The 18969-nt window shown below is 36.3% G+C and overlaps 5 protein-coding genes and 1 pseudogene across 5 annotated transcripts; 2 read left to right on the top strand and 4 right to left on the bottom strand.

Moving 5' to 3' along the window:
* Positions 1-690, bottom strand: part of LOC111832179 — a 1759-nt pseudogene extending 1069 nt beyond the window's left edge.
* Positions 691-905: 215 nt separating this feature from the next.
* On the bottom strand, positions 906-2395 carry LOC17894219 (TMV resistance protein N). Its single transcript, XM_006302336.2, has 2 exons — positions 1903-2395; positions 906-1778 (listed from the first exon to the last, which is right to left on the bottom strand). Exons 1-2 carry the CDS (start codon positions 2358-2360, stop codon positions 1094-1096), a joined length of 1143 nt encoding a protein of 380 aa, XP_006302398.1. The 5' UTR covers positions 2361-2395; the 3' UTR covers positions 906-1093.
* A 983-nt stretch (positions 2396-3378) lies between these two features.
* On the bottom strand, positions 3379-4999 carry LOC17895940 (disease resistance protein TAO1). The gene is made up of 2 exons (XM_006300418.2): positions 4440-4999; positions 3379-4244 (listed from the first exon to the last, which is right to left on the bottom strand). The coding sequence occupies exons 1-2, from the start codon at positions 4997-4999 to the stop codon at positions 3476-3478; spliced, it is 1329 nt and encodes a 442-aa protein (XP_006300480.1). The 3' UTR covers positions 3379-3475.
* A 4248-nt stretch (positions 5000-9247) lies between these two features.
* LOC17894811 (5'-nucleotidase SurE) lies at positions 9248-12146 on the top strand. Its single transcript, XM_006302308.2, has 10 exons — positions 9248-9748; positions 9882-9976; positions 10234-10301; positions 10394-10437; positions 10520-10597; positions 10671-10824; positions 11032-11184; positions 11310-11417; positions 11508-11573; positions 11748-12146. The coding sequence occupies exons 1-10, from the start codon at positions 9456-9458 to the stop codon at positions 11844-11846; spliced, it is 1158 nt and encodes a 385-aa protein (XP_006302370.1). The 5' UTR covers positions 9248-9455; the 3' UTR covers positions 11847-12146.
* A 1429-nt stretch (positions 12147-13575) lies between these two features.
* Positions 13576-16151, top strand: LOC17894723 (nuclear transcription factor Y subunit A-3). The gene is made up of 6 exons (XM_006300471.2): positions 13576-13929; positions 14425-14767; positions 14988-15082; positions 15160-15234; positions 15408-15578; positions 15666-16151. The coding sequence occupies exons 2-6, from the start codon at positions 14467-14469 to the stop codon at positions 16050-16052; spliced, it is 1029 nt and encodes a 342-aa protein (XP_006300533.1). The 5' UTR covers positions 13576-13929; positions 14425-14466; the 3' UTR covers positions 16053-16151.
* A 927-nt stretch (positions 16152-17078) lies between these two features.
* Positions 17079-18874, bottom strand: LOC17896629 (solute carrier family 25 member 44). Its single transcript, XM_006302425.2, has one exon. The coding sequence runs from the start codon at positions 18285-18287 to the stop codon at positions 17247-17249; it is 1041 nt and encodes a 346-aa protein (XP_006302487.1). The 5' UTR covers positions 18288-18874; the 3' UTR covers positions 17079-17246.
* Positions 18875-18969: the final 95 nt, after the last annotated feature.

Genomic DNA, 18969 nt, shown 5'->3' with positions numbered 1-18969 from the left:
CAAATTCTTGAATTTGTGGAATGTCGGGGTCAAAAGCAACCTCTTTCACTTCCCCAATCAACTCTCCCAAAGCTGTGATGGCTTTCACCGTGAAAAAGTTCACCGGGAGATTCCATATCTGAACCCAAATCGGAATACACTGCAGATAGTTTGCCGGAGGACTTTCATACCACCTATCCACAGCTAAAGACCAATCATTGTACGTATGCGTGCCCTTAGCAAGCACCTCTAGAAGATCATGTTCAGAATCAAAGATAAACTGAAACTTCTCGTTAGATAGAGCAACACCTCTCATCCTTCCCGGTTTCTGCCATTTTCTAGGCATGACTCTGATAAGGTTCTTCATCGGCTGACAAGAAGGATTTAGGGTTCGACCAATCAGGCTGATCGAATTTCTCTCAACTGAACTGAATTCCGGCAGATCTGGCATCTCAAAAGGCACCTCATCTTCTTCTTCCAAGGACATGGCCAACATAGCCTTATCCATAGCAGAGGACATGACTACCCAAGACACGTTTGTCAAAATAACCCTTATTTTCTTCCAAAAACCACAGATCCAAACACAGGAGCGAAACCGAGGAAGGAAGAAAATAGACAGCCTTGAAAACAAACAAAAGCTTCCGAAAACTAGAAAAAGTGGTCCCAGAAATGAAAAACAGCTAAGAAGAAACACTTTTACTCTTTCCAGATTCACGAAAAAAACTTCAGGATAAAGCGGCTAAAAAGGAAAAGGTTTTCCAGTCTAAAAGTTCTCTTCACACCCTAATGAGATACACTAGAGGAGAAAGAAGGTCTTTAGCCCAAAAGAGGGTGGTCTTTTTTTAGAGCTTTTTCGGGGACTTTTTTGCAACACTTGTTGAAAGCCTACTCCCACTGATTCGACACACTGATTTGATTCATGATTATAAATAGTTAACACGACAAAATAACCATACAAAACTAAATTTATTACATTTAAAAATATATATATTCATGATGATGAATGCAGATTGCTTCCGCAGATCACGAAACCCCGACACCAAGGTGTCAAAAGGAAAAGAAAAAAAGAAATGATTATGAATGCAGAGGAAGCCTCAAACTTAATAAATTGGGTTTAACAAAATTTCTCATAACCAGATGTACTAGTTGGGCAACCAAAACATTCCGTGGCAAAATCTTTTGCTCGATACAAAGCAGACTCGAACGCAGCAAAGATGTCTCTCTTTTTAAAGGCGATTGTTCTTCGGACTTTTTGGAATCTCAAAAACTTTATTTCGTAGACATTGTCTACACCATGAGAAAGCAACAGCCGCTTGTCTTGTGTAGTGATGACAACGACACTCCCCGGACCAAAACCGCTGTAATCCACTGCAAGCGCATCTAACTGTTTAAGCTTACTGACATCGTCTGCCACAAGCAGAACCTTTTGGTTCTTGAGACCCTGTGTGCTCGTCGAGCATTCTCCTTTCATACTTTTCAAAAACTCTTCGTGTAGATGGCTTTCAAAGTAGCGACCCTGAGAAATCAATTTCAAGTTTCCCAGGAAACAATGGCTTTCAAAGTGTTTAGAGGATGTCTGATATACATATTTAGCTAGAGCCGATCTAGCACTGCCCCCTCTTGCCCAAATCCCAACCACTCTCACATCTTTTTTGGAATTCAAATCCATTAATCGGTTAAGATTCTTCATGTGTTTATCAATCCCCACTATGTTCCTCCCATTGCTTATTGTTCTAACAATCATCAGCTTTTCTGATATCTTATCAGCAATTTCGTCGACCAGCTTCGAGTCATCATTCCTACACAGACCGAGAGAACAACAAAATTCCAAGGTTTAGCATAAAAATTCAATCTTTCGATTTCAAATCAAATCCAACAATAAAAATTCAATTTTTTTTTATCATCAAAGTTAGGAAATTTCACCATTTCGATGAACACTCGCCGGAGATATTCGCCAAATTCTCCAATGCTAATCTCCATGAAAGCACTTTCGCATGATCAACTCCTCTGTCCTCGTGCTTCTTGAACTGCTGTTCAGCGACGTCCCCGATCTGCCTCCTCACATGACACGGATCCACGCCGTAGAAGATGGGCAAAACGGTCATCGAACCCTTTTTCTCAAAATCCATAATTTTGACGAGCTCGTCGAGACACCAAGGAGACGCAGCGTAGTTGACGGAGACCACAACGACGGCGAATCTCGACACCTCGATGGCGCGATTGAGCTCCGGGGAAATCCTCTGGCCATTCTCGAGCTCCTCGTCGTCTTTGAAGGTTCGAATGCCCCTTCGATCCAGTTCTTTGTGGAGAAAGCTGACGAAGTTGGGGCGAGTGTCGAGCCCTCTAAAACTTAGAAAGACATCGTACTTAGCACAAGACATTTTGGTTTTTGATTCTCTCTATGACTCTATGAGAGATTTTGAGAGTATGTGTTTGAGATATAAATTGTGAACTCCTCGAGTGGCTCTTTATATAAAGCTACTATAGAGAACTTTGAGCAGAGAGAGAGACTCCTTACTATATTGCCTCGCATCTTCCTATTTTGTGAAGTTTCTTTTGTCAGCTTCTGTTTCACTGAACTACTCAGAAAGAGGGGTTTTTGTAGAATCCAAAAGATCTTGGGCAGCCGAAACAAGAAAATGAGAGCAGCATGAGATTAATAAAACATATTATTATCATCTTATCCTCTTGGTAACCAAGACTTTGTTGAATTTTGCACACCAACAAATTTTAAAAAGTCCTCTTCATTGAACAAAAGAAACAAAGTCCTCTTTCTTTTCCACTGTATTAATTTGAAACATTTTATTGGCTTAAATTAGTAGACTAGTTTAAATTTAGGCTTTGATTAGTAGACTAGTTTATATTCGTTAAATTTTAAATGTTTTGTTAGCTATGGGACTAATGGTTTATATTTATAGATATTGATTATATAAGTTCAAACAAAGCAGTTATAAAAATAAAAGAGTTTACAATTATCTTAAGTAGTTGACTAAAACATGTTAAAGTCTTCCTCTAGAAAATAATTAATACTTATTTATATTTTGTTCTATTATAAATTTGTCAGTGACATAGACAAGTGTTGCACTATTACTAATTTACTATTGTTGGTAGTATACTTGTGGTGGTGGTGGTGGTGGTAGAGGATCATCGTGTAAAAGTTAGGCCGCTTTTTTCTTCTCTGGTTTAGATCACTAGATTCCAACTTTTGTTGCCTCCAGTTTCAAAAAAAGTTATTGGACATATCGAAACATCAAAAATACCTCAATTATATTGTACAGACAACATCTTTCAAAAAATTGGTGTTTTCTTTATTTATTTCTTTTAATGGAGAACAGTATGATTAGTTTATTACATACATATACAACTGGCACATCCAGATGTAAAAAAAAATTGGCTATGTTAAAAACTAAGGAACAAACAAATACATCAATTCAATAATATTCCTGATTCTAAATACTTTGTGTTTAAAAAGAACCGCTTTATAAATGAAATGGATCTAAAGACTATATACTATTGCATTGATCCTTTCCCTAAGTTGGCCTTTGTCACACAACAAAGTGAATATACCTTTCAAGGTACAAAAAACATAACCTGAAATGTTCATATTCATGCCTCCATATGTAGACGACTGCTCGAAACCAACATGATCGTCTCTTTGTTTGAAGGCATCTGACCTGAATAGCTGACGAACTTCGTAGCATCTCAAGAGCTCCACTTCGTAGACGCTCCTCACCACTGATGATTTAAGCAATTGCCTATCTTGTGTGGTTATGACGATTCTGCTCCCTGGACCAAACCAGTTAAACTCTTCAGCAAGTGCGTCGAATTGTTCGATCTTGTCTACATCGTTCGCCACAAGAAGAACCTTCTTGTTCCTTAGCCTTGCTTTGATCGTCTTGAGACACCTACGGCTGCTCTTTATTGTCAAACCTTCTCCTTCCATCTTCGAGAGAAGCTCATCCTGTAAATGTGATTTACGGCAATGTTGTGAAATCCGTCTCACGTCTTCCAGATAACAATGAGCTTCGAAGTGATGTTTGATGTTTTGGTAAACGTGGCTAGCGAGTGCTGATCTACCAATGCTTCCTCTTCCCCAAATCCCAATTACTCGAACATCTTCATTGGAATTCAGTTCAAATCGTGGATACAGTTCTCTCATGTGTTGGTCGATCCCAACTAAGACATTATCATTGCATGGTGTTTCTGAGATCAACTTGCTTGATATTTGCTCAGTGATTTCTTCGACCAGCTTCGAGTCATCTTCCCTGAAACAGAATCAGTAGATAAAGATCCAAACTTTGAGAAACAGAGACAAAGATCCAAACTTTGAGAAACAGAGACAAATATCTAAACTTGAGAAACAGAGACAAAGATCCTAACTTTGAGAAACAGAGGAGAAAAAAAGATCGAAACTTCGAGAAACGATTCAACAGATTCATAAAGGTTTTGGAGATTTATACCAATCCTTTGAACACTCGCCGGAGAGATTAGCCAATGTGGTCAACGCTTCCCTCCACGATTTGACTTTTTCTCTGCTTTGTCTCTTCTCATGCTTCTTGAACTGTTTCAAGACAACTCCGATCTGTCTCCTCACGGCTGAAGGATCAATCTCGTAGAAAATGGGTATCACAGTCAGCAAACCAAGTTTCTGGAGTTTCAAGATCTCCTTGAGCTCTTCGAGACACCAAGGCGAAGCAGGGTAGTTCACAGAGACCACCACGACTGCGATTCTCGACCCTTTGATTGCGTGGAGAAGCTCCGGCGAAATCGGACGGCCTCTCACCAATTCCTTGTCGTCTAGGAAAGTTCGAATCCCTTTAGATTCTAAGTCCTTGTAGAGAAAGCTGATGAAGCTCTTGCGAGTATCTGCGCCTCTGAAGCTTAGAAAAACGTCGTAGCTCGGAGGAGTAAATGAAGAAGAAGACGAAGAAGACAAAGATAGTGACCTGGAATCGAATATTCGTAAAGAGTTAACATTTGTCTTAAAACACAATAACTTTTTTAAGATCGCCGTGTTCATGGTTTTGTTTTACTCTCTTTAATTGCAAGTGTTATGTATGTGTACCAAAAAGGAGTAAGGCATTAAGTTTGCATATATACAGGAGGAAGAAGAAAGACAACGACTTTAGGGTGTGAGGAAACTGCCATTAGATTTCCACGAAAATATTATTGGTTCTATTGGTAAAAGAGTTCGATATTATTAGGGTAAAAACTATAAGAATATCTCCATTTTATTCATTTAGATACTCAAAAATTTATCATAGAAATTTATAAATGAGTCCAGCCGCCCAGTCTGAGTATATGAGGCTGCTAATTAGCTAAGAAGTCGTCGAGTTAATTTTACGTGGTGTATCTTTAGTATGTACAATGCTTAATCATTTCATGGAAATTTAAAAAATAATAATAACCATTTTATTCGAATAAGAAATATATGTAAACCAATAAAATAGATTTCTGTGTGGCTTGATATATTTCCTAAGGATGGTCTATGACGCACCGTGCACCCTTCTAGATTTCACGTGAAATTTACGGTTAACAAAAAAACCGAGTTTATCCTTTTAATCACCAGAGAATTGTTCTACCTTTGGAGACATGTTTACGTGTAAAAACCATTATAATAACTAATAACCATCCCTAAAGTTTGGAAAATGTTATCTTTTCAATCAAAATCTTGGATTTGTTTAATTGTTGTCCAAATAGAGATGTACGTAATCATATATTCCAAAGTAGATTTTATGTAATTTTTATCAACGTCATAAGATCATTGAGATCTGTGTACTTTGATTGTACCTTGAAATAAAAATATTAAAAAGGTTTTTGTTTGTTGAAAGTATTATATTCACCCGTTGAAAGGTTCCAACATATTCTATACGTTGTCGTCGTTCAGACAATATGTAGTCATTGAGCTCATAATGTACGTAACGTATGCTACTATACTTTACCGAGTCATATATATGTTCGTCGAGCATGCACAAGTAATCTCGACCAAATATTTGTCATTTTTCTAAACTATGTAGTATTATTCAATTTAAAGTACGTACCATGACCATTTTCTTCTTGTTTTACTCAATGTAGAAGTCAAATAAACTTTTTTCTTTATCTTTTTTAATTTTGTCATGGTTTATAGTTTTCTTATTCAACAGCGATTAGAGTCAGAGCCATCACAAAAATTATAAGAAGAAAGAGTCATAGGCTAAACATTTGATTAGAGCATAAGTTTGAATAATCAATATAACTTGTAAAATATCCTCTGTAAACTTTTTTATTAGTCTTTTCTAGACGGAACCGAAAAAAGATTCAAACTAGAGTTTCAAATTTTCAAAAAACAATTCAAATTGTTAAAATGTGTGATAAAATTCTAACGCAGTTAAAGAAAAAAAAAAAAGGAAATATACAAATATATTGATATTGGCGATGCAGTGAAGAGATAATTAAGAATCAAATGAATATAAACTTAACAATAAGGAAACAAGAAGACATTTCTCTATCATTACAACAAATAGCTAATGACTAAAAATATATATGATGGGGTTCCAATATTTTCTCCGAGAGACGCCGCTAAAGTAAGACGTCCCATTGAATAACTGCATGAATCCTTCGAGGCCATATGACCATTTTTACCATGAGCGACCACATGGAAATTGTGGCGACGAAACTACAACAATATATAGAAGAAATGCTCAAACCCATTAACATACACATGTTTATTATAATCCAATCAAGAACAATTTTAAGTTTAACATGTAACTGGCGATGCAATTTTTTTTTTTTTGTGATTGCTGAAAGTGAACTGGTGTGAGGAATAACAGTTTTAAAATTCTTTGGTATATATTTAGGAATTTAAAATTATGTTTTCAAAGTATTATTACTATGGAATATCAAATTCTCCTTTTTAATATATTAAAACAAAGTATTATGGAATATTATTTGTTGTCCTTGTCTTGTAAGTTGTAACTCCTCCGTATATATTGTTTTTTTTTCTTTGCTTGTTACTTTGTAATAAGTTTTGCATCATCCTAATTCCTAATCACTTAATGTGTATTTTAATATTCAATGCTAACTAACATAATCATCATTAGCTAGAAAATAAGCTACCGAAATAGACAGATATAACATTCTTTTTTAAAAAAAAAATATAACATTCTTTTAAAATATTTTCAACCAACATGGTACAATATAATGTTGTCGGTTCAAACTACAGCTTAAAATATATATTCAAAAATCTAAACTTACAGCTGTAACAAATTATCCTTCCCATTGTTCTTGTGACATTTGATAATTGTATAATTATTAGGAGTATAAGTTATTACGGCGGTAGGTTTAGATTTTGATTATAGATTTTAAACTGTAAATTTTATTACGGTAGTGTTTTGCATGTAGAAATTAATATTTTTGAAAGCTTAAAATTTTGCACAGCTAAAAATATAATAATCAACGAAAACTAGGGTAGGGTCTCTTTCTTCAAAAGGGTGAAAATTAATGTGGTTTTTTTGTTGTTGCAATACCTCCTATAGTACTCTCATGTTGTGCCCTAGTCCAAAATTTTTGTTAAAATCCTCATCAGAAAGTGTTTCGGCAGAGCCCATGCATTTCAATTTATATATTTGGTAATTGGACTTTACAATTTATTATTTTATTATTGCCAAGAAATACTTTATGTTAAGTTTAATGAAATTACAGTTGTCAAAAAGAAGAAGTTGTAAATCTAATTATTTTATCAGTAGTTCAACAACGCATGCAAGATGCAATCTAATCAAATCCGCCAGTAGGGGAGTTTCTGATCGTGGATAATGAATGATCGTCTCCCCATAGGAGTTGCTACCACTAGGCGGTGCAGAAAAATAGCGGCGAGAACCCATACTCCTCCCAACCTGTGCAACCACGGATCTCAGATTCATCACCCGCGGTTATCGTTTGAACTAAAACCACTATTATTGGTAGTATCTTAGCCAAATCTTAGGTTAAGATATGTGAAGAAAAAAATCTTGATTTGGCTAAGATACTGCCAATAATATTGCTTTAAGGTTCCGTCTCTAGAAAATTTGTTAAAATAAATGGGCCTATGGGTACTTTAAGTTTAGTAATATGTAAATATCAAATAGTTATCTTGGGCTAATTTACATATGTACTAGTCTGGCCCAACAAAAGAAACAAGAGTCCATCCAAAATTAAGTATATTTGTATACCTAGAGTCCATCAAATATTACATATTTTAATCAGCATTTGTTATGTATCTGTAAAGTTTTAGAAGTGTTTTGTAGCCAACTGTTAGAAGATCTAAAGACTACAAAAAGCAAAAAAGATCCCCGATATTCAGAAACCCAATTCGATATATACTACATTTCAACAGTCTAACTGTTTAATGCGTTTATACTACAATTCGGTCAATGTTTATGTTTTGTGAGTATTTTTTTTCTTGAATAATTATCACGACGTGACGATCACTTCAATTATATCAAAACTAAGGAACTAAACCTTTGACATTTTATGATTACCAAGACAATTATCACAACAACACAACCCTAATATTGACATTTTCTTTTTCTTTTCTTGACTTCGAGACCCTACAATATTTTTTTGCCATTCATAATAAGTTTTTTTTTGTTAAAAAACATTAATCATCTATTTGCAATGCTAGCAAACATAGTCAGTTAATTATTAGCTAGAAATAACCTAACAAAATAAACAAACTCAATGCTAAATTTTTTTCCCCTATTTTTTAAAACATTTACTGTACCCAAATTTAGTAATATAGCATTATTTAAACTATATTAAGTGATGACAAAAAAAAAAAACTAAATTAAGTCAAAAGGCTAATTTTACATTTTTTTTTTCACTAGCATTTGATCTAGCAACAGTTAACACTTTTATTAATATTTCAACTAACATGGTACTATAATGTTGTCGGTTCTAACTATTTTTTTTCCAATATCTTTAAATGTAATGTCATAATTCTTCTTATGACACATCTGATAACTGTATAATTATTAGATCAGGACCCTGTTTCATCTTTTTGACCATAGTTAGAAGAAAACAATTAATATCCATAAAACATTTAAAATTTTCAAGATTTATATGTCTTAAATTTAATCCATAATTAAAAAAAACAAACATTTCCCTGATTTCTTATTGGATGGTTTTGGATTGAATTTTAATAATAATATTATATTGTCTGAAAATAAAAATTGCGCGTCACAGTTCTTTCTCTCTTGTATTCATTCTATCTAAAGCGGAAGAAGAAGAAACTCAAATTGTTACAGTTCACAAGTAATCTCTCTTCTTCAAGCTTTTTCTCTCTCTACCAATTAAAAAGTGTCTCCCTTTCTTCTCTCTCTCTCTCTCCGTTAGACCCGTTCTGTGTTCTAATTTTATTCGTCTTCGTGTTCTCTCGTTAGGGTTTTTTTTTTTTTTTTTTCTGATTCATTCAACACAGACCCACAAATCAAAATCTGCGTTTTGCTTATTCGTTCTATACGATGACCTCGAAGAACAATGGTTTGTCAGCGGCGCTTGTTTCGAATCTCCAGGATGTGCTTTCGAAGAGAAAAGGAGGGAATGAGGAAAAGGTTGCGAGCGATGGATCGGCTGAGGAGGTTCCGTCTACATCTGATTCCGTCGTTGCCGCGGTGGAGGAAGAAGAGATCGATGACTCTAGACCTATCGTTTTAGTTACGAATGGAGATGGGATTGATTCGCCAGGGCTTGTTTCTCTCGTTGAGGCTTTGGTTCGTGAAGGCCTCTACAATGTCCATGTTTGTGCTCCTCAAACGTGCGGTTTCTCCATTTCATTACGAATCCGATTGTTTTCCGTTGTTCATTTGGTTTTTGATTTGTTCACCTCCGTCTTTTGGTTGATCTTTTGTTTAATTTCTGAACGTATCGCTGTGAATTGGAATCTGCAGGGACAAATCAGCTTCTGCTCATTCTATGACTCCAGGGGAAACCATCGCTGTAAGCTCTGTTAATATCAAGGGTGCAACAGCCTTTGAAGTTTCAGGTATGCGGATTTTATTGAAATGATTATTACCACAGTTTTCTGAAGTTTCACAACATATATAAGTTTGACAAATAAGTATATGGAATGTTAAAGCTGAAGTCTTTGTTGAAACTTAAAACAAAGTTCAGAGATTTTCAAGTTTTTTGGAGAAGTGTAGTGTAGACTGGGATTTCCTTTTGTCATCAGTTTCTTGTTTTAATGCATGTGGTGTGAGTACCGTTTTGTTCATAGGTTTTTAAATTATTCCTTTGTCTCAGGGACTCCTGTGGACTGCATCTCGTTAGGATTATCCGGGGCGCTATTTGCTTGGTCCAAACCAATACTGGTTAGCGATTTGGTTATTTTCTTATCATTTGACTATATGATACTTTGGTAATTCGTAATTTATGTATCTTTGGCTTTGCTTGTTTTCTTCAGGTAATTAGTGGAATCAATCAGGGTTCAAGCTGTGGCCATCAAATGTAAGTGCCTTTTTCTTGTAAATAAGTGGTTGTTCCTTGTTCCGCCGTCTCCTCTGTGTTTCCTGATTTGAGAATCCTCCAGGTTCTATTCAGGTGCAGTTGCTGGAGCCAGGGAGGCTTTGATTTCTGGGGTACCCTCTTTGTCAATATCATTGAATTGGTGAGTATATCGTGAGAATGCCTGCTGCTACATATTTGGAATTGTTGGCCATAATTTTTCATATCGATTATAGGAAGAAAGATGAAAGCAAAGAAAGTCACTTTAAGGATGCTGTTGGTGTCTGCTTACCTTTGATAAACGCAACTATCAGAGACATTGAGAAAGGAATATACCCTAAAGACTGCTCTCTCAACATAGAAATTCCAACAACGCCCTCATCAAACAAGGTTTGTATCTCTAATAAAACTCGTCTAGGAAACTTTTTTTGGTTCTTCTTTTGTATTCAAAGAACATTCAAACCGAATTTCATAAAGGATCTCTTTTGTAGCGATCATACAATGTTTTTTCACAAGTACTATTTTTTAATGTTGAGAGATATGAGCCTCACTAGGCAATGATATAGGGAAGTTGACGTTTCTTGTACATATGAATAGGGTTTTAAGGTAACAAAACAAAGCATGTGGAGGCAGAGTCCTAGTTGGCAAGCTGTTTCAGCTCACCGTCACCCTGGTGCTGGAAATTTCATGTCCAACCAACAAAGTCTAGGTGCTCAGCTTGCCCAGCTTGGCAGGGATGCTTCAGCTGCTGTGAGTTTATTCCCTAATCAGGGGTTTCAAACCTCTGACTTTTTTTGTTTTTAGATTAATTGTTGGTATAGAAGGTCCAAGATTAGTATATTCAACACTGAAATTAAAATATCTGGCAATCTCAGGGGGCAGCTCGTCGTTTTACAACTCAGAAGAAGAGTATTGTGGAGATTGAATCAGTTGGTGTTGCTGGTAAAACTGATACCCGTGTTAAGAAATTCTTTCGTTTAGAGGTAAAGAAAAACTTGGACCATTCTCTTCACACAAATGCTTTGGATAATTGTATACCCTTTTGTTTAAGATTCCTGCTTATATGTTTGCAGTTTCTCACTAAAGAAGAAGAATTCAGAGATGAAGATTTGGATGTCAAGGCTCTAGAAGATGGTTATGTAAGTTGCCACGATCATGCTCTTTTTTTTGTTATCATTCATCCATTCTCCGTTTAAAAATCAACAGTTGCGCTCATCATGAAACTCTGGTTTAATTCTGAACTCTAAAAAAATTGTAAGGAAAATCTGGATTCTAACTAACTTCCACTCTATATACCCATTTGGTAATGGCAGGTTTCTGTGACTCCATTGTCTTTACTTGCAAATAATGATTCAGAAACTCAAGCCGCAGCATCAGAATGGATATCCAAAGCCCTTAACTCTGATCAATGAGAAAAGGTCGAACTCGTAAATTATGTTACATGATTTGGCCAAAAACTCTCCCAACAAATCTGATTAATGGATTCTGCATTTGTTTGTTCTTGTGGTCTTGTTTGTTGTCATTTTAACCCTTTTGTTTATTTATTTATTTGATCTCCCTACAAGTCTGGGTTGCTCTTGTTGGCATGTCTGTTTGTCAGTAGCTGTTTGACCTTTGTAATTGGTTAAATAGGTCGGTCTGCTTTTTCTCTATTGCGAATTCATACAATTTGTATACCTTTTTGATTGAGAAGAACGATCTTTTTCCCATTATACTATGGCTGATACTATTGCCTCTTGCCGATACATGAATGTACAAAATTTGCAGGCCCTCTTCTCATCTGAGATATTCACTGGGGTTGGGGAACTTGAGCGGGTCTCTCATGTCGACCTCAATCCTAATTTTAGTTGTCTCTCTTGAGTGGTTCCCTCACTCATCACTTAAGAGAACAAGATAACAAAACAAAAAAAAAACACAAAGCATTTGGTCTTCCTCAGTTATTTATCATGGCTTCTACAGATCTATATTAGCTTTCCATTGGTCTCTTTAGATTTTGGTCTAAAGAAAGGTGATTAACTTTTGATTTTTGGTCCATAGGGTATGAATTATGATGAGTATAGTACCCCACGTGTCCAAATTCTCATGGATCATCAATCAAGGGCTTATAAAAGCCCATCAACATATTGAATATATATAAAAAAATGTTAAAAGTGAAGTAGTAGCAATAATTATGTTTTGGTTGTTCGTTACTTCCAAGGATAAAGGAGGGGGATATGACTATGCTTAACTTGCACTAAAGCTTTATTTACATTGCAGAAAAGGTTAGGTACTTGATTAAGAACCCAACCTAAGTTTTAATATTATACAATCCATTCGCTATCTCATTTTACATGCTTGCTTACACCTTCCTTAAACCACCACCATCCTTGTTGCACACACACAACCCAGTTCTATTGCAAAAAAGCGTGCGCATTCTCACGAGTTCAGGAGCGCGTGACAGACGAATGAATGACAAGCAGACAAGGGCGGCTAAAAAAAACTAGAGGGTCAAAAACCTAAAGGAAAGATTTTAAGGACGGTTCAGTTCAGACTTCAGACATATTAAAAAGTGTCATTAGTCTGGAAACGACAACACACTTTGGACAAAAAGCTAAATAAACATACCATTAAATATTAAGTAGCATTTTAATTAAAAAGCTTCACACAAAACTAAAAAATTGAACTAAGTAAAAGCTAACGTGGCCAAGATAGCTAATACTTTTTGGAATCATTATTATTATAGATAATCGAATTAAGAAATCATACATCCCTCAAGAAAAAATAATATACTTATATAAGTTTATATTCGAAATAAAAGATGGGGGAAAAGTTGGTAAAAGAACTTATATATTATAATAATACGTTACTGCTAAATGAGCTATAAAAAGAAAAAAAAGATAAAGTGCCAAACGGATTTGTGGAGATAGGAATCATTATTTTACAAGAGGAAAAAAATTCTTGAATTGTACGTTTACCTTTATAGAATTACACTATTCAATTGTCTCTCTTTTAAATGTTATCATTTTGGTTTTTTCCCCTGAAATTAAAAATTTTAAAACTGTGTTAGGGAATTTAAGAATCTGATATAGTTGGACTATTTTAAATAGTTTTTTAAAAAGAAGTTATTGTGTTGTTTGGGTTATTGATTGATGGATTCTATAAGGTGGGATAGGGAGAGAGCCTTATTATTCTGTGTATTGGGTAAAGCGAAGCCAAAATAAAATTAAGAAAATTAAAAATGAAATAATTAAGCACTTAAGACAATAATTAACCAGAAGGAGAAGACGAAGAAACTGGTAGTGGTGGTGCTCATGGCGATGGTGGTTTCCGAGTAAAAAAAAAAAAAAGGTTTGAGACGAAGACGAAGCAGCAAAAAAAAAGAAGATCTTCACATACCAATTACGATACACTCTCCGACCGATTCCACTAAGACAGAGAGACTTTGTTCTGTTTTGGACAAAGGAGACATGCAAAACTAATCTGTGTCCTTTGTCTCTCTACATCGATTACTCAAAGGTCTGTCTGTCTCTCTCTCTATCTCTGTTTATGAATCTGTGTTCGAGGGCTTTGGATGCTTTAGTTTCTGTCCAAAAATTTCCCATTTTTCTTGGTTCAATTATTTGGTGTATCTGTCTTGTGGCGTGCGATTTTGATGTTTTACTGATTTGGAAACACTTGCTAAAAATTTTCATCTTTCAAGTCAACGCCTTTTTGCCCAAAAGTGATGACGGGAACACATATTAATTTTTTCTTGGTCGGAAAATTACTAATTTTAGCCAATCGTAGCGATCTCTGCAATCGTTTTGGTTAACCCAAGATAGTACGATCGAATCACAATTCGTTTTAGATTATTTAAGCAAAAACATTACACCAATTTAGAAACTTCTAATTTCTGTTTATTTCTATTCTGAGTTTTTCTTTTATTTTCACCCACTTGGATTATTAGCTTTAAATCTGGTCTTCTGCTGATCCCTCTCTAATAAAAATCTAATCTTTGAATGATTTTTTTAGGTTGTTGTTGATTGTGAGAATTAGCTTGTTAAGGAAGGCGTTATGATGCATCAGATGAATAAGAAAGATTCAGCTACTCATTCCACTTTGCCATACCTTAATACTAGCATCTCATGGGGACTTGCTCCAACTGATTCTGTTGCTGTTAATCGTCGCGGTTCTGCTGAATCACCTCGCTTGAAGGTGGATGCAAGGCCTGGAGGACATGTACAGACCACTAAGCAAATTAGTTTCCAGGACCAGGACTCATCTTCTACTCAGTCTACTGGTCAATCTTACACTGAGGTTGCTAGTAGTGGAGATGATAATCCTTCAAGACAAATCTCGTTTTCAGCTAAGTCAGGTTAGTTTCATAAGAATATACAGGGTTTGCTGAACACATTTGAAAATAAATCTATATGTGATCTTCTATGTTAAAGACTCCTTGCTTGATGTTTTTGAGTTGATTTTTTGGCTGCTTAACATTATTTGTTATGTTTACTTCTCATGTCATTCACAAGAGAATCATCCTTTTGCCTTAGAATTGTTATATCCTCTCTCTGACTTGTCAGTTGTTTGTTTAGGATCTGAAGAGACTCAGCGGAAAGGGTTTGCCGCTAATCCTAAATCAGGCTCGATCACAGGATATCCAAATATTCACTTTGCTGCTCCTGCACAGGTAATTGTAAATCTATGAATCTGTAATAATAGCAAGTTCTGATGGTGGACTGATTGCTTATATTACACATTATGCAGCCTAATTTCTCATTTCACTATGCTGATCCACACTTTGGTGGTTTATTAGCTGCAACTTACTTACCACATCCACCGGTAAGAACAACCCTTTTGTTTCATACTTCTTCTTCTTCTTCTGGTATGCTTGCATTTAAGTTTGTTTATACTATGAAGCAGTCCTATTACGCCTTGCAAATAAATAGAATCCCAAGATTATCTTTCAGTTTGATCTGTCCATCAGATCTCAAAACTCTTAATCTCTTTTGCAGACATGCAATCCCCACATGGTGGGTACAGTTCAGGGTCGAGTTCCTTTACCAGGGGAGCTCACTGAAAATGAACCGGTCTTTGTCAATGCGAAGCAATACCATGCAATCATGAGGAGGAGGCAGCAACGTGCCAAGCTTGAGGCTCAAAACAAGCTAATCAAAGCCCGTAAAGTATATACTTGACCTTATGAGCCAACACAAACAAAATCATTTCATTGAAACTGTTCTGCTCATCTCTGTGTTTTCTTTATGCAACAGCCGTATCTTCATGAGTCTCGACATGTTCATGCTCTCAAAAGGCCAAGAGGATCCGGTGGAAGATTCCTAAACACCAAAAAACTTCTTCAAGAGTCCGAAGAGGCTGCTGCTAGAGAACAAGAAAATGACAAGTCAAGCCAGCGGGATAACAAAAAGGCCAACATGTCAAGATTCGAAGCGCATATGCTGCATAACAGCAAAGACCGCAGCTCAACCACTTCTGGCTCAGACATCACCTCTGTTTCCGACAGTGCTGATATCTTTGGACACACTGAATTCCAGTTTTCAGGTTTCCCAAGTCAGACGAACAGAGCCATGCTTGTTCATGGTCAATCAAATGACATGCATGGAGGTGGGGACATGCACCATTTCTCTGTCCGTATCTGAGACATTGAATTCTTGGTGCTGTGTTCATGTTCCCACCGAAAAGGGGAAGTCATCCTTGGCTACTAGTTCTTTCGCTTGCTGTAACGTAGCGTTTGTATGTCACATTATGTCTCTGTCTTAGACATCACAAAAACGACCAGGATATTCACTTTGAAACACTTGCTATTGTTGCCTTTTAATCTTCTGTTACCATGTATCTCATGTGAACAACTAGTGATTTGATTGTTCTAATAAAGTACTCTCAGTTCATCTTTGTTTAATCATTGATTTAAATGCTCGTTTTTTCTTCGTTTGTGTCGGCAATGAAGATGACTCCTTATTCTATTTGAAAATGACGAAGAAAAAACACAGATTCTGCTTCCACTCCATTGATTTGTGTGAAGAGACACATTCGGATTCTTGAAGTATTTTACAATGTAGTTGACGATGTTTGGTATATATATTTAATGAGGAATCCAGTATATTATTAGATAATGTCTTATTCTGGTTCTGGATACACTTCTTATAATTGAGTATTAGAGTTTGAAAGATTCCACTTTGAGGTCTAATTTAACCGTCGAAGAAGATATTTATACACTTAAGATACTTGAAAATATTACCATTTCGTCGACACGTTCATGAATATTTTTTTCTCAAAAGATCAGGCCGTCTCTATATGAATTATTTCCTGATTAGAAAACAATAATTTTTTTTGATAAGGTAAGAAGAAACGTAAGATTCTGCTCCAAAACACGTTGACTTATGTGACAGGCACACACTTGTGTTCCTGAAATACTAACAACGATCATAATTTTAACTTCTGCAAAGAAAATGACAGCATTTGTGAAATATATATAATAGTCACAATCCTGAAAATCACTTTCTAAGTGACTCATGAATTACTAATTATAACATGCTGCCAAATTAAATCTATGTAAGACTGCAAATTGCCAAATAAAAGTCTTACAAGTCATCTTTTTAAATCGCATTCATACCTTACCGGGATTGGTCGTGCGGTTTATGGTGAACCGATCCAGACCCGGAAACTGAATCGAGGAAAATGAGCATTTATTTATTTAAGAACTGAATTTTAACACATTCCTTACATATGACTGGAAAACAAATGAAAATAGCAAAACAAGCTTAGACCAGAACAAGACAAGTAAGAAAATTAAAGACATTTCCATAAAAGATTCTTCTATGTGGTTGTTATCGCTATGATTTAGAGCAAAACCCGTCATGGTTCTTAGCTGAAAGCCGTTTCAAGAACTCGTAGGTAGTTATCATAGTTGTTGCAGACATTGACATTGAAGCACATCTTGGTCCCAATCCTCTATAACAAGCCGTCCATCCACCTTCCCTAACCAAGTTTCTTACAGTCTGTCCAATACTCGGTCCACGCTTCCCGTTGTTACTACTATCTTCCCCATCAAGAACCTGCAATCTCGTCTTGATCGTGTCAAGTGGCATTGTAATCAAAGCAGAAACACTTCCAGCAATCGCAGCACTAACTCCTTGAACAGCCATTATCGTTTTGGAGTCTGGTTTAATCGCAGTACTGTTGTTCCCACTTTCTTTACAGACGTAACACCCAATTCCACCCCAAACCATCCGCTGTGCAACAGAGTAAGAAGCCCACCAAACCGCATTAGATGGAGCATAAGTCAGAATAGATATCCCAAACCCTCTGTATAATCCCTTAGGTCCATCAGCGCGAACAATCTTCCTAAATGCATCAAACCCGTTAACATAATTACACCTCGATGCATTGACAAGACCAGCACTTCCCTGAACCATAAGCCTTTGGCTCACCACGTCAACAGGAGTCCAAACAAGCTGTGCAGCCATCGCAGCACTCAAACCTCCAACTGCATTAGCAACTGCAGAAGCTTTAGCCTCTGTGAAACCTAAGCTAACAGCAGCAGAGCCCACGTTACTCTTGGTAACCTCCAAGGCAGTCATGTACAAGGCACGAGCAGGGATTGTTCCCATCAAAGAGGTCCCAAATCCTCTGTACAATCCCCTTAGACCTTCATGTCTCACAAGGGTAAACGCAGTTCTGATACAAGAGCCTTGTGAATGACACACTTGCTGCCGAGTTTTCATCAAAACAGCAGGATAAAGAGCTCCAGATACACCTGAAAACAAAGCAGCTCCTAAAACGAAAAACTTGGATTTATCAAGCATCTCCCAATTGATATCAGCTGGGATGTGAATCTCCTGTGCCGATTCTTCCTCGGCCGCACCTAGATTCATCTTCGCCACTTTTTAACCCAACCCCAGGAACAAATAAAAAACACCCCTTTTTTAAACAAGGAACACAAATGTTCCAAAAAAACTTGCTTGTTTCAGAGCTCGAGTTACAATCTATTTCTGTACAACTTTTATCTAAGCTTCAAAGTCACGACGTTGAGAATTTCTATTTACAATCGGAGACTGTAACCTATCCCCAGGATTAGAAGACCAAAATTTCTATATAAAAAAAAAAGGAACCAAAAAAAAAATTAAGGATTCAACGAGGACGAAAGATGAAAACTTTCACAAGGGAAATCTCAAAGCAAGAGACGACGGCATTTTTTTCTCCTGTGGAACCATGTCTCGGATCCAAAACGATCACCAAAACCATGCGGATCTAACAACATCTTCGAAAACAGAACCGATTAATCGACCTTACCGAAGAAACGATCATCCTCGCCCGTAAACGACAATAGAAAGAAAAAAAATCTCACCACGAAACCCGTATCCTTAGCCGGAGAATACCCTATAAACAACCAATACGAGACCGATACAAAAAGAGAAGTGAGAGAGAGTAATCGCAAGAGAGTAATCGCAAGAGAGCACACGCAAATGAGAGACCTTTAACAATTAACAGTTTATACTGTTATCGAGCGACTCTAGGGTTCCGTTTTTTTTTGTTTCCTCTGTTAATAAACCAAAT

Source organism: Capsella rubella, unplaced genomic scaffold, assembly GCF_000375325.1.
Source record: "Capsella rubella cultivar Monte Gargano unplaced genomic scaffold, Caprub1_0 scaffold_2, whole genome shotgun sequence".
NCBI lineage: Eukaryota > Viridiplantae > Streptophyta > Magnoliopsida > Brassicales > Brassicaceae > Capsella > Capsella rubella.
This window is presented reverse-complemented; position numbering and strand designations above follow the sequence as displayed.